We start from the raw sequence: 15,687 nt of genomic DNA on the forward strand, positions 1-15,687 counted from the left end.
GCTGATTATCGACGAGTTCCATTTTGAAACGCAACATGAATATTTTCAGGCATGGATCGCCTTCTTTACCACAATTGGCAGTAATGTTGCAATCTAATTAGCGAATTTGCCGTTGTCGATCAGAATACAGCTGAACCTCGCGAGTCCACAACATTTTGACCACTGACAACGAATATCGTTGTCGATAAGAGTACAGAACACACTAAACCACAGTCGACTGGTTAATTATGCAACCAAAGGTACGACTTTTGGGTGCAAGCCCTGATAGCGCAAAAATTTTTTAAAATCAATAACACTGTTATCAACCTTCAAATTGCGTTCAGAGAAAAGGGTTAGGTCAAGGAAAGTATTTAAGTACGATCTTTCTTATTTTCAGGAAAAATTGTTCTGCTGAGGTAATGCAAACATACAAGCAAAGTGGTCGCTTTTTGAAAATTTTGAAGCAAATCAACGGGGCCAAGTGATTTCTACAAATAGTTTTTTCTCTAAAACCCTTTGAGTAGTATTACCATCAAATTTTTGTCTGTTATCTTTAATAGTTAGAAAACAGAAAAGTTTGACTTTGCAATTTCCTCATTTATGTACCCTCAAATGGTGCTCTCCTTTTGCTTGTTGTGCACGCTGTTTTTCCAGTGGGAAAATCTTGCTTCCTTTTTGTTTGTAAGTTTTTTCTATTCGCTTTGCCGTCGTCTTAATTGTTTTTAAGTTAATCATGTTCACATAAGATGCACTTGAATGCCTCTTAGAATCGAGGGAAGCCCTCACTTGTGCCTTTCAAATCGCACATTTTTCACATAAAACAAAATAAAATGAATGAAAAAGATGACTAAAAAGAGAGCACTTACACCGGATGAAGCCAAATGGGTCGTTCTGTGTAAATCTCTTGGCAGAATCCTAGTAAGCAACAGAATAAAGAGTATTCATAACCAGCAGGTAGCCTGTACGATTTTTAAAATTGAGATGATGTTTTTTCGCCTTAACAGCAAGTAAGCAGATAAATAAAACTCTGCCAGATCAACAAACATAGCAAGTTTATTCAGATGCCTATGCGAATTTCCTCTACAATTAAACATTTACGGTGGTAATCTAGACGGTATGTCGCGGAAGGGTTTTACAAGGTCAAACAGAGTGAACCGACAGAGGAAAAAAAGCTGTCTATTTGGTGAAAAATTAAAACATGAGCTGGTATTACAAACTAAAAGTGCAAAACGCACAGAATGTCAGCATATTATTCAGTAAAGCTATAGAAATGAAGCTCAGTAGTATCGAAATCTGGCTACGATATGCAGTCGTAAAGACAACAGTACGTCAAATATAAAGAAGTAACGTTATAGGGCCTTGATGGATGAGTTTACTTCATAGGGTGGTAAAATATCCTATATGTAATTACTGAGATCATGCAAAACAAGAGGGAGCGATTTCGTAAGCCACATATCATCATTTTGGTTCAAAACCTACGTCTTCGAGTCGTTTAGAAGTCTCGCTTTTTTCTCGTCTAGCCTTTTTTAGATCTTTGTTTGCTTTTTGTGTTTGGCAGTTTTCTCAGTAGAAAGATGTTTGCAAGCAACTGAAAGAAGATAAACCCTTATTTATAACCGAATGTAACTCAGCACTAGACATTTTCAAAGCTTCTCACACCAGAAACATGCCAAGTTAACTTTTAGCACACCTTGGATAACAGGAACTGATTCAAATGGCGGCTACTTCCATCATTACGCCTTTGCAATATTTTTCGGTGAACATCGAACGAGAACACAAGCCGTGCTTTGTTCCACAATGAAACCAATATGCAAATATTGGTGGGTATATTGTGCACAGTTTGTAGATGTGCAGCTGGCTGCAAGACCTTCAGGAAGACATTTTCAAGGAACTAAACAAAAGACTCTTTGACAAACATCCAGCCACTTGCATCTTACATGCTAATTTTTAATGAAAAAAAAAAGCAGTAGACACAGAAAATTCTCAAACTCGTCTGCTTATTATTCCTGCGTTTTCGTCACCGGGAGATGAATGATGATTTTCAAAGAAAGAAGTAAAGCACCGACAGGGAAAATTAATTTGATTCACCTGTCGTGCTATGGCAATAGACCGATAAATTGCTTCCCACTGCCCTTTTTAGAGGTTACTAATTCGAGCATGATCTTTGTAAGTTTTGTTTTATTTCCAGCATAACAGCAAGGTATGACAAATAACGAAAAAGTAGCGTACGACAAAATCGTGGAAAGGAAAATTGTTGAAAGGAAAAACGTAATTAATTAAATGTACTGGTTAGGAGATCGTCAATTATTATAGGAAAACGTTTGTTTACTATCGCACTCTCATAAGCATACGCACATCATTATTATCGACCAATAAAAGCTCTGAGAAAACTGGATCACGTTATCAAAAAGGCCTGTAACACTGTCTCTTTTTCTTTTCTTAAGACTGTTCTCAAAACTTGTCAAATTCTAAAGGATGTATCGATGGCTTCCTCACCATTTTAATATGTGACAAATCTGTCGTTTTCAATGTCTGATATTTCCTAGAAAAATTGCTTTATGAGAGGTACATAATGCCTCCATCACGTGGTTCTTTTCATTTTTTTCTCAACGTTTCAACAATTGCGGACAATCGACTAAAAGTGCAAAGCACAATAGTAACTGTCTGACACAAATGTTACTTCTTGCATTTTTGTCGGTTTTACCAAACGTAGACAACAACATAAATTGTGGGTGGAAAGGCGAAACTTTTTTTTTACACGTTGCTGAGGTACTGACATTACGGTGATCGATGCTTCAATGTTAGCAATGTTTGCTTTATGTCCTTGTAAAAGGAACTCAAATCTAATTCGGTGACCGCCGTTTAACTCCTGGGATACGTGTACTGTAGAAAACGAGTTGTCAATTGTTGTAACACTATACAAAAAGGTGTCAGTAGCTCCGTCTACAGGCGGCCCAAGCTCCAGCTGCGAGATGATCATCTTGTGAAATAAGAGCCATGGCGAAATTATAAGAGTTTGTATGGGAATATTCCTGGCGTGGCGCGAATTGTTTGCGAACCTTTATGAGCTAAAATCTCGCATTTGATTTTGGGGGGAATACGACCACTTTGAGAGAATTTATAGAGCAAATAGATTTGACCGATTTTCGTCAAATTTCGCCAAAACATTCCGGGAATAACGAGAAACGAAAGTGTGCCGAGAAACTTCGATATTTGAAATATGTGTCCCGTGGTGTCCATATACGCAACTCGCCTCGATATTTTTAGCTACTCCCACTTTAGATGCCGATATCTAGACAACCAAGCAGAGTATCGAAAAAGCCTGACAAACTTTCGTTGATTGTTGCCTTGTGAATAAGACTGTGCAGTCACTTTGCTTTTGCTGCGGCATCCGATACCAGATAAATTCAACTGAAAAACCTTCGGTCGTTTCACACCTTACCAGCTCCTGACACTTCCTTGAAAAAAAAGAGTCGCTTAAATCATATTTTTATCGTAACCCACAGTTATGAAGCTTTTTTCTGTTGTATAGTTTGTTGGATTTAGTGAAGCTAGCGCCCGTGCAATTTTTTTTCCCGAAGGACAACCGCGATTCTCCATACTTTTTTCTGTACATTTCCTAAAGTGCTGATAAGGAGATTTTGCTTAACAATCAAGAGCTCCAGTACTTGTTGATCATTTCCATTATTCTCACGACCTTTATGTTTGATTCAGGGGTGATACTACAAGGAGAAATTAGATGTTAGTCACTCTTACTTAGAGGCTGAAGGGTTAAGAGGCCTAATTAACATTTCCTAAATAAAGGGGAGGTCACGCGAATGGGAACTTGTGAAATGTCATTACATAGCCGCCAATAAATCACACCACTTGTTATATATAGAAACCAAACAACCATATGGCATCAAAAAAATTGGGAAAAACAAATTTGTCTGTTTTGTTGCGTCGAAAGCGTGGATCAGTTTTACCATCTATTTTGAGTCTATTACTTCTCAAGCTCTCTGTTCCCTGGTCCCTACTTAAGCCTACGTAGCCTGGTCTGAGATTTTGAGGATAAACTGTTTTTTCCAAACACACACTCATGGATAAACATTCTACCGCCAAAGATCCATTTGTAATCAACCTTAGTATTTTTTTTACAGAGTTGATCGGGAAGTTTAACATGCAAAGCGATAGGTTATTTGTTTGCGGTCACTTCCATACATTTGTCGGCTTTTTTTAGGCGATGGCGTCATCTGGTCAAGCGTCGCCTAAAGAAGGATCATGTTCCGTCTTTTTTTAAAGAACTGTTAGTGTTATGAGGGATTAATCGAAATGCGACTGAGAAGATCGAATTGTTTTCTCCTTCTCTTCCTCTTTAGTTTCTTCTCTTGTGATCGACAAATAGGAAGTTGAAACTGGTTCTGCGAAATTAAGGTTCTTGTAGTGTTGGTTCATCTTGAAGTGGCATGCATTATTGAAGCTCACAATGAAACACGTTCACAAAAAGCGGCTAAATTATTTAAGACATGCAAAAATGGGCGGCTAATCTTGCTCCGTATGACGGAGCTTTCATGAAATGTTAGTCAATGTTAGGCCAAATAAACATCATAGATTATGATACTTTCGCTTTTAGATTTTGCGTAACATGGAAAATCTTTAACAATTAAAGCCATTAGACAATGGTGCTCTCTCTCTCTCTCTCTCTCTCTCTCTCTCTCTCTCTCTCTCTCTCTCTCTCTCTCTCTCTCTCTCTCTCTCTCTATATATATATATATATATGTATATATTTTTTTTAACTCTAAAAAAAGCTAATTATTTTCTTTTGACTAAGTCATCAGAAGGCTTAATAAAGATTTTACTGCGTGCCATAAATTTCGAGTTGGTTTAATTGAAAACAGAGAAGGTGAGAATATCCTTTTAGAGCCATACCAGTTCTTTTCGTTTAGTTTGAGTAAACTGGAAATGTATTTTAAGAAAAGATACTAGCCTCACTGAGTTTCCATGGTAATGCCTGCCTCGATAAACTTCCCTTGATCCTTGTGCAGTTAACCGAGCCAAGTTAAGCAATTAGCATGCTTAAACACTGGGCAAAATTTATAACAGAGAAAATTTGCATCTATATCGATGACGTATTTCTCTAACTACTACAAAAAGGTTGCTTTTTTAAACGAAAGTACATCGCATAGCATCAAGCCTAGATTTAGAGGAAACTTTTCTTTGAGGCTAAATTCAGTTTCAAGAACGACTGAATACGTAGACAGCTGTAGAATATGCGGAACCTCTCTCAATCGAACAATATTCACGTTGAGACGATAACCTGAGACGACAACCCGACGATAAAATGACGATAACCTCACTTTTTCCACCAATGAACATAATACATCTCAAGGAAAACTTACCTACTAAGATTTGGAATAAAGTAAGACGAAAAACCCAAAAAATACTTGTCGACGTTTCTTGCGCAACTTTCCTCATGAGATAGTATCTAGGTAAGAGACCCTCTATCTTAACTATATTGATACAGCTGACAACACCTGTCCATTTCAGACAGCATGAATATTCTAAAAACAATTTAGTAAGGACAACTTTTATTCGCAAACGCACCAGTTCTTGACAAGCTACATGCTAATAAGACGCGAAGAAGAGCCACGACTTGAGCGAAGTATTCAGTGAGAACATTTTCCTTGACAAATTAATCTTAGCGAATAAAAAGAGAAGTAGAGAAGATTTTTTTCGTCCTGTCTTGTCGCGTGGGACAAAGAGTACAAAAAGAAATAAAAGAAAAGTATGACAAGTTATTTCTAAGGAAGTCGTTGACGTGTCCAACAATAGACAGGCTAATTATATCACAGAAAAAATTGCGGAGAGGGATATTTGTTAATGTTGACAACTTCATAGGGACACTAGCCAAAGAAAATGAGAATGGTTTAAGGAAATTTATACCCCAGCAAGTTTTCTATCCTGTTACGTGGACTTGCCAAGAGAACACAAGAAAATTGACTGAGCACGGGTGTTGTAAAAGTCAAGTAATAGTGTATACTGCCATATCCTGGAAAGAAATTCCAAGTGATCGCTACGGGAATCGAGTTTAGGATCTTCTAATAAGTAATTCGGATGCTCTGCCATTAGCTGTTAGAGAGTGGCGGGTCTTTGAACTAAAGTTCATTGGATTACATTCTGCATACTAATATGAATTGGAAAATGATGTCATTCCTCTGCGCAATTATGGAGATAAGAAGGTAACGGGGATGATTTCTTACTGTAAGGGAAGTCGGCATACTCAAAGAAAGCAACTTGGAGTATGTCCGACATGAGTTGAACCCATGATCTGTCGCTTACATCTAATCAAAACTATTTGTTGCTCAACGTGTATGCTTGCCTGCCATACGCTGGATTACTCTTAGTAATGCAGGAAGTCGAGCAAAGCTTTGAGAATTTAATTTTCCACCTTACTTTCAAATTAATCTTACTCAAAGACGGAACTATCAAGAAAAATAACAGGCAGAAAAACACAATTTCCGTAATCTTTTGTTTAACCTATCACCAAATGGTGGCAATACTTTATCATGTATTCATCTTTCGCTGCGGAGCAAGTTTCCTTGCCAACTTTCTTCTGCTTTCTTTTACAACTAATTGATTTTCATTTACGTTTTAGGTGCAGAGAATTCCTGATAGACAGGATGTCGACCATAGAATACGGAACACGCGCGACGTGACTCTTTGTAAGTGGTATATTCTAACGTTTTTAATTTAATGTTTGCGTAATCAACATTTATAGGAACGCTTCTCGCACTCTATCTTCCCACCGCACGAAGACTGAAAACTCACATCCTCTAGAGGCCTCTTCCCGGGCACTTATGCAAGAATCGCTTACCAATTTCCCGGTGCAATTTACAGTATCACTTGGAAAGTTACTGAAAGCAAGAAGTACGTGTACCAGCGTCGGCGCCTATGTTTTCATTTTGTAAGTTAAAAAAACTGTCGTAGGCGTTTTCAGTATGTATTGGTATAAATTATTAACAAGTGTAAGAAACAAGGAAAATTTCTTTGATACCATTCTTTTTAAAACGTCGGCTGGTATTTTTTTTGACATTTTTGAGCGTAGAAGAAAGGCAGTGACGGCATTTGCATTCGACCAAATGGAAATTATTTTCAAAGCACTTAAGAAAACCCTTTGACATAAAAAGAATAAGACATCTTGAATTACGCTTTTCAAGAAAGGAGTATTTGGTTTCTGATTGGCTCTCGGATAATGGCCAATTTATTCTGTCGACTTCAGCATGTGTAATTCCCTTCTCAATCGCGTTCATTGGTTATATACCTGAGGTCAGTCGCAAAGTCAGCCGAAAACAAAACTGAATTTATGGAATCGATGACGAGAACTTATTTCGAAGTTATTAAAAAAAAAAAAATCTGTAGAAATATCATGTCAACACGAGTTCAATAATTCATTTTTTATGCAAAAGTGAGTAAAATTTAACTCTTCTTTGTTTATAAAACAAAAAAAAAATTAAGTGTCACACCCCCACTCCCGCCCGCGATAAATTAAAAGTAAACAATGAGTCCAAAGCTTGTGACTTTGAGTAGAAATGGTCATATTGATAGTAGTAAAAAGAGATGTACGAATCACAGCCTTTTCCTACAGGTATGAGCTAAGATAGAATATCAGAAATAACTGAATTGGAGCGCATAAAGCAAACGCGAAAATATGAACAGGGTTATCTCTACCTTAAGACTATTGCCGTGAACATTTCCAAGAGAGATAAAAGGATATTTAGCCCGTAAATTAAACAAAATATATATATATATACACTTTTTCATGAGATAGTAATGAGATCCATTAGACTGATCAACGACGAAAACTAACAAGTTAACATCAGTCATCAGAAATGAGCCAAAATACAATTTTACCAGGTTTTGGTCAAGTAACTAAGGATATTCTCGAACAATGTTTTTAGTCTGCACCACATTATGGTATCGTTAAAGGAGGTGTTCTGTTTTCGGATTTTGCCACCAGCAATAAGCAATGGTTTCCTGCCTTTCAAAAAGTGACCTAAAGTGTGTGCTAGTGATTTCGAAAGTTCTTTTGAAGCTCTAGCAAAAGATTCAGCGGCAACAGCTTGGAAATTCATTAAAAGAAAATATATTTTACTTTAGAAAAATACCGAATTACAAGAAAGTCAGTTTTCTGCAAAAAAAACAGGTTTCACTCACAAATTGGTGCATACAAATTACAAATGCATACAAATGAAAAATTGCGGTTTTGAGGTTTCAAGAATTTGGCTTGTGAAAAAACGAAAACAAAGTCTAAAGGTATATACAGAGATACTTTTCCTGCATGGACCCAAAATAGAATTCGACTGACAAATACTTCATAAGATTAGGTACGTTAAGCTAAATTCTACATTGCGAAATGCACTCGGATATGGTTAGGAATAATAACGCGATATTTGACATGCGAACGTTTGGCAAGGGAGGTGTTTGCTCGTCTGGTGGCTGTTTTCATCCCTATACTTATTATTCAAGAAATTGGTAATTTCTGGATATCATCCCATGAACTCAATTTTCATGGCACGTTTAGCACTATTACGCGGATTATGTAGAAAAATACTTTTCATTGCAAAGGAATAAATTATTTGAAATCCTTTTCAAAGCGCTTGGCACATCGTCAACGCGATGCAAAGGTATTTTGGGTTGTATACAAAACGAAGCTATGCCAAACAAAGTTCGAAATTTCTGGACGAAACAGAAGTTTGAGCAAGTTCTCAAGCACGGATCCCTGCCATTTGCTGGTTCTGTACCGCGAAGAAGTTGCCATTATTGAGAAACAAGAAACTCGAGTATCTTTTCGGCGGTAATCATTACTGAACTTCAGTAACGACTACCAGTTTAAATTTTGGGCTTGACAATAATTTTCTGGGCTTGAACAGTAATTTGGAACACGTCTTTCCTTGATTAAATGGATGAACCAGCCGAAGAGGGATTTACTGAAAAGGAGAATGACTCTTTTACTTCAGTCGCGACAGAAAAAACCCATATTACAGAAAGCGATGGAGATGATGCAACCTCAGGCAAGGAAGTAAACGAAGCACTGCCAGAAGACAAAGAATCAGCTTACAAAGAACCTGATGCATTAGAAAATGACAGTGATCCTGAAGAAGGAAAACAGGATACAGATTGCGCACAACTAGAGATACCCAGAGGTGGAGATCAAGACACCATTAAAGGTCTCGAGGATGATGTTGCGACAGCGTTTGTAGAAAATGATGCTGACTTGGCCACCGGTGGCTTGCTCGACCATGAAATGTCAGCAGCGGAGATCGATGGAGATGAAAAGGATTCAAGACAAGAAACAGACGGATTTTCAGTGGAAGAGAAAATATCTGGCATAACTGACCCAGAATCGTCAAATGAGCTCGAATCTAAACCTCAGGGTTCTGTATTGGAGGAAGATTTGCCTACTACTTCAGGCAGGGATCTACAGGACACCTATTTACTAACTGAGCATGAGGATGTGGCAGACAAAAATCATCAACAAAAACAAGAAGAAGATGAAGATATCTCGGTAATGCCAATAGAGTTGGATGAGAGTATGGATGAATTTCAAAAATCTGAAACCTTCAAAATGGTGGAAGATAGCACCTTAGAAAAAAAAGATTCAAACTTCCATGATGACCAGGAGAATGAAGACCGTAGCATAGTCGAAAAGGAGATTGTAACCGATAATCTTGATGAGAGTAAGGATGAATTTCAAAAATCTGAAACCTCCAAAATCGTGGAAAACAGCACCTTGGAAAAAAAAGATTCAAACTTCTATAACGACCAAGAGGATGACGAGGAGAATGAAGACCGTAGCATAATCGAAGAGATTGTAACCGATAATCCTGACAGGTATTTGCAACAACATGATAACAACTTCGAACAAAACGCTCAGGTAAACAATACTAGTGAAGTGGAGGATGCACGATCACATATTGATGGCGAGGGAAGCAAAGGGACCACAGAACACTTTGATGACGTCGAAGGCCGGGAAAGTGGTTTTCAGGAAGGACAGGAGAATTATGACGATGAGGAAAACCGATCAATTCCAGAAGCGGTTGAACGAGATGGACTTAAAGATGAGGAGAAAAGGTCGGAAATGGACAATGTTTCATTGCATTCTGAAATACACGACGATGAAGGCGCTCTTGCGCGAGATGAGGTACAAGATAGTCATTCAAAGGAGAGGGCCACTTACGAGTCTTATTTGGAAGACGACTTCCTTGCAAACGATAGAGTTTCAGGCGGTTTCTATGGTGATGATGACTTATCATCGATATTTTCCGATGACGGTCGCGACATGTCAAACATACTTCAAGAAAACAGGATCCTGAAAGAGGCCATGAGCCAGCTTAGGAACGATAACCCCGATGGATTCACCGACACCGTCAGCGAAACTTCAGATGAAATTGATGATTTTCATTCGTACCCGTACGGAACAGGTACCGACCATAAATTGCAGACCAGCAAGTGGATGGCGGACAAAGACTTAAGCGACGCAAGGATCAATGAGATGTTACGAGAGAAGAGGGATAACCAGGCAAAAATACGACAGATTGAGAGAGAAAAAGCGATCTTTGAACGAAGATATAGGCAGGACAAAATAGAAAGGGACTTCCTCGAGGAAAGATTCAATTTAAAGTCCTCTCAACTCGAGGACGAAATAAGGAATTTAAAACAAGAAAACCAACGGCTAAAACGAGGAAATACACAAGGAAAAGTTACGACTTCAAGTCTTGGAGTAAAGAGTTTTGAAAGCTCAAAAGAACCAGGAATTGCCTCCCTAAGTGATGATAATAATGGCCGCTCACCCGGGCAAAATGGCTACGCTTTAGATATCGCCATCTTGGCAAAAGAAAATGAGAAATTAAGTGAAATAATAGACCACCTGCAAGACGCCCCCATGAGTGATCCACTCAACGACTTCGTTGAGAATTTGGACAAATATGTTCCCAAAGAAGAATACGTGAAGCTAGAAAAGGAAAAGCTTAAGTTAGAAACAGCTTTAAGGGAGAAGGAACGGATGTTGAAGGATCAGGAGAGATTGATGGAAGAGATGAAATTTGACTTAGAGGAAGAAATGGAAATCCTGAAAGACAACCTGAAAAAGGCAGAAAATAAGAACAAAGAGAAAGCCAAATTATTGAGTCAGAATGACATTAAGATAGTGGATATCAAAGCTAAGTTTACAGAAAAAGTAAGCAAGCTCGAGTCTAAATTAGAACAAGAAGTTTTTAAGAAAGAAAAACTTGAGTCGGTTATTGTCAATCTGAAGAAGTGCAACAACAGCTTTGAAAAAGAAATCCATGACATGAATAATCGAGTTGAAAAACTACAAAAACAAGAACTGGAGGTGGAAGCCAAGACTCGTCGAAAAATGGAGGACTTGCAAGAACGCTTGAGAAAAGAAACAGAGGAAAAAAACAAGCTCAGTCGAAATGTCGAAGCTCTACTACAAGACTTAATGCATTTGAAAAGTAAAATGCTTGAAGATTCGGAGAAGCACGCCAAAGAAAAAGAACTGTTGAGAGAATCGGTTGAAACTGAGAAGGCAAGAATAATTGCAGGACGAGAGAACGAAAACTGGCGACTGAAGGCTGAACTGGATGAGGAGAGGAAAAGAAATGAACAGCTAATCAGAAGAATGGCAGATATTCCAAGAGAAACGATCGCTTCTGTAATGGAAAGCACGACGGAGTCGGGTATTTTTGAGGGTGCTTTCAATGACATGGAACCAGAAGGTCTTTTAGAGAGCACCATACAAGAAAAGCAGTATAACGAGCCAGAGAGGGATAACATTGTTTCCGACATGAATGAAGGCCGCGCTAAAAGTGAAGAACGGTCATGGAATAGTACCACACTCACAGAAGATAACAGCGGTGACACCAACAGACTGCAGAAGAAAGTCTTGGAAGTAACAAAATACAACAGCATTATGAAGCGAAGAAATAAAGAGATAGAAGAAGAGAACATCAATTTGAAGGAAAAGATAGAGAGAGTAGGTAGAGATGTGACTAAGATGAGAGAACTCGAGGATAAAAACGAAGAGCTACAAGAAGAAATTGCTCGAAACATAAAGAAGCGAAGCGAAATGCAAAAGAAACTGGACGACATGATTGAAGAAATCGATGACATCACCAAAAATCTGAATAAAGTAGAAGGGAATAATGCCTATCTCAGCGACGAAGTTGAACGGCTAACAAAGAAGATCAAAATGATGGAGGAAGAGTTTGCCGATGAGAAGTCCAAATTAACATCATCTATGGAACTGGACAAGAAAAACGCAATCGATGAAACTGAAAGACGTCTGGAAGAGCAAAAGGCAAGAGGCAAGAAACTGGACACTGAAATAGAAGATCTCCAATGCGATATAAGGACTCTTAAAGACGCAAAAAGGGCAGCAGAGGAGAAATATGTGAACGATACGAAAGAACTCGTTGAAAGGCATAATTCGGAGCTGGCTAAAGAACGAGAAAGGTACCGACAACTGCAGGATGAGTTGAATAACAACGCTGGAGCTGTTCGAAGGGTAACTGAGGAATGGGAACAGATGCTCCGAAGTGCTGTGTCCAGATACGAAGACGACCTGCAGAAGAATGAAGATGAACGAAGGAAGTTGGCAGATGAGTTTCAACGCCAGAAGGAGGCCATGAAGTCTCGATTTGAGAAAGAAAAAGCCAAGTTGGAACAACGCATTATAGAAATTGAAAGAAATGCAAGATCACCACCAGACGCCATTAGTAGTTATCAAGATCTACAAATAGACCTCTTCTATGACCAAGCACCTCAGGAAGGTTATAGTGAGGACGAAAATTATACCATAAGAGATATTGCCGAGGCAAATGACAAAATAAAAGGTCTTCAAAACGAAAAGCAGAAACTTGAACAGAAACTAGCTCAAATTCATAAGCAGTACGAAAAACAAAAAACTGATTTGGAAAAAAGACAGCGAGAGGAAACGCAGAAGCTCGAGGAGGCACTGAAAGAGGATTTCAAAAGAAGAATGGAAGAAAACAAGAAATACTATGAAGACCACTTAGACGATATCCGACGAAAACACGAGAAAGAGGAGGCAGAACTAGCTGAAAGATTTAAAAAGGAGAAAAAAGAGCTGGAAGAGAAAATAAAACAAGATATTTCGAATAATTTGTCTTCTAGGAGCACTGGTCTTGAAAACAAAATACAAGATCTCGTTTCTCAGAAAGTACAAGAGCAAAAAGACATAGCAAAGAAAACGGAAGAAAAATACAACACGGCACTTGCACAAATGAAAACTAGGGTAAAAGAAATGCAGAGTGAAAGGAATGAAATGAAAAGAAGATTCGAAAGAGAAAAGAATGTATTGGAGGCCACGATACAGGCATTAACGAAAGAGCTTGAAAAAGGAAAACAGGAAAAGAAGGATCTAAAAAAGAAACAGAAGAAAGACAAAGCAGAAATGGAGGAAGCTTTTGAAAATGAAAAGAAAGAGATGAGGCAGATATGGGAAAAGTGTAAACTTGACACAATTAATCAAATCGAAGAAGAATGGATAGAAAAAGTGAAGAGTGAAAATGCAAAATCTGAAATTTTAAGGGAAGAACTACGCGGAGATTTTGAAGCAAGGATGAAACAAATGAAACTGAAGTTTAAAGCAGAAAAAGCAGAGCTTGAGAAACGGCTGGCAAACGCTACCTCTGAGGCTAACTCTCTTGCAGAAGCTAAGAAGGACATGGAGGCCACCATGGAAGAGGATTATAGGCGCAAACTGCAAAAGGAAAAAGAAAACATTGAAAGCACACTACAAGGTCTCCGCCAAGAGATAGCACGGCTGCGAGAGCACAGGAAACAACTACAAAGTCAAATGTCTAACAGAGAAGGTCGCGCAAACGTCAGTGTTCCGTTATCAATGGAAAATAATGCACAAGTCTTAGCGAAGTTGGACAATGAATACCAGGAGCAGATAAGGAGAGAAAAGGAACATCACGAAGGCAGAATGAGAGAAATGGAGGAAGAGATCGAAAAGCTCCATGTCGATCTTTCCCAAATGAAGACCAAAGCCCGCCAAGAAAAAAGCAAGGTGAAAGCAGAATTTGAAAGGGAAAGAGAAGAGATGGAGGAGCAGTTCGAAAAAGAGAGGAGCGAGTGGCGGACGAGGATGAACTTTATCGCAACGATACAACCTGGGGGATCACAAAGAGTGAGTATTTCGCTCTCGCCATACTTCATTACATTGCCGTAAAACATAATTGTATGTTTGCTGTTATTTCCTCAGAGATCAGCTCACTTTGAGAGACGTTCACGCGATCTGCGGGAGAGAGAATTGTACCACAGCGATAGAAATCCTCACAGAATGCAGCAAAGTGGGGAAGCACGAAGTCAACAACATTATGATGTGTTGTCTTCGACTGGGGAACTGTAGATTAATATGACCTACGTGATTGTACATGAAGTGATTAATTGCTGGCCCCTACTCCAGTGGTGGCAGCTTATGTTTGGAAACAATTCCTTAATTGACACAAACAGAAATGAATGAGAAACGATACAAAAGGAGCATTATATTCGCTTGGTTAGGCCTGTCTTTCGGTATTACACTGGTAAATATTGGAGTCAATCTCATGGGGTTTAAACTTTTAACTGAAGCCTTTTGCTCTACACAGGTACTCGTAAAATAGGATTTTTCCGTCTCAGGCGGAAACGTACTGGTAGCATCAAGTAATCAATTTTAAGTGGTCAAGGAAGATAAAAATTGAAAAAAAAAACAAAAAAAAAAACGAGCCGCTCAGGCGATATAAGAAATCATTTACAGCTGATTCTAAAAAGGAAACGTAAATTATTTGATCCGAGAACACAATGTTGCAAATCCACGAACATGTTTTTGCATGCGATTGCATCTACACGTACAGTATTCTGCACGATATTCGTAAGCTGTTTTGAATGATTCTTTCGGAATCGTTAGGTTTGAATAGAAACATTATTTAAGGTCATCATTTCGTGGTAGATTTACAATTGCGAAAAGAAGTATATCTTAGGGTGAGTTAATACAGTGTATTTTGTTTTGAGGAGGAATAAATTCTTACTCATCTGGTAAACTGCTGTTTTTATCATGTGATTTCCTTGTTTTTGCACTTCCCTTACGTACTGTGGAAATAATTAACGATGAGCTGGAGGATCAGAGAAAGATCAGTTTGTGCATATTAGTTTATGCCTTTCAGCCTCACGTTTCTGTTCAACATCATTTCAAAAGTTAACAAAGTTAGGATTACATTTGGAAAATATGATATAGCCAGTTCGATTCCTGTTTGAATATTTTTTTTCACCCTGGTTATCTGTATGTTTGGCTATCAAATACATAATATTTGAAAGAAATGCCAATCGAATCAAAGGGGGCGCACTTGTGTAAAGAGAGGTAAGAAAGTTAATAATCGTAAAGAAAGAATTGGATTATCGAATAACCGTTACGGTTGATTTTACATCTTTTAAGTGTGGAATGCTATATAGACAATACAACTACTCTCCCCTTTTGTCTTATCGTTTCCTTTTTTATTTACCTTAGAAGGTGCCATCATTTACATTTCAAACTAGAAATAAACTGAGAGCGAATGACCCCCTAAGGTAAAATTGGAATCTTGAGAAGGAATGTGCGCATTTTATTTTGTGATGAGCTAGATTTGGCCAGCGTTAGCAACGCTGCAGATATTAATCCCTCGA

At 38.3% G+C, this 15,687-nt stretch overlaps 2 protein-coding genes across 8 annotated transcripts in view; one reads left to right on the forward strand and one right to left on the reverse strand.

Moving 5' to 3' along the window:
• Positions 1 to 15,687, reverse strand: part of LOC113679098 (melanocyte-stimulating hormone receptor) — a 30,569-nt gene that overhangs the window by 4,926 nt on the left and 9,956 nt on the right. For 2 of the 7 annotated variants that reach the window (XM_089205126.1, XM_089205124.1), the window contains one exon: positions 846 to 894. The exons of 2 other annotated variants lie outside the window; for them this stretch is intronic. The gene's annotated coding sequence lies outside the window, so the exon portion shown is untranslated. Of the gene's footprint in view, positions 1 to 845; positions 895 to 1,669; positions 1,875 to 5,357; positions 5,485 to 15,687 lie in introns of those variants that run through there. 3 more of the 7 variants (XM_089205125.1, XM_027196046.2, XM_089205128.1) reach the window with 3 other exon arrangements.
• Positions 8,237 to 15,068, forward strand: LOC149046656 (uncharacterized). Its single transcript, XM_089205120.1, has 2 exons — positions 8,237 to 14,176; positions 14,252 to 15,068. The coding sequence occupies exons 1-2, from the start codon at positions 8,918 to 8,920 to the stop codon at positions 14,396 to 14,398; spliced, it is 5,406 nt and encodes a 1,801-aa protein (XP_089061246.1). The 5' UTR covers positions 8,237 to 8,917; the 3' UTR covers positions 14,399 to 15,068.

The sequence above is a fragment of the Pocillopora damicornis genome, chromosome 4 (genome assembly GCF_964200805.1).
Source record: "Pocillopora damicornis chromosome 4, jaPocDami1.2, whole genome shotgun sequence".
Classification (NCBI taxonomy): Eukaryota; Metazoa; Cnidaria; class Anthozoa; order Scleractinia; family Pocilloporidae; genus Pocillopora; species Pocillopora damicornis.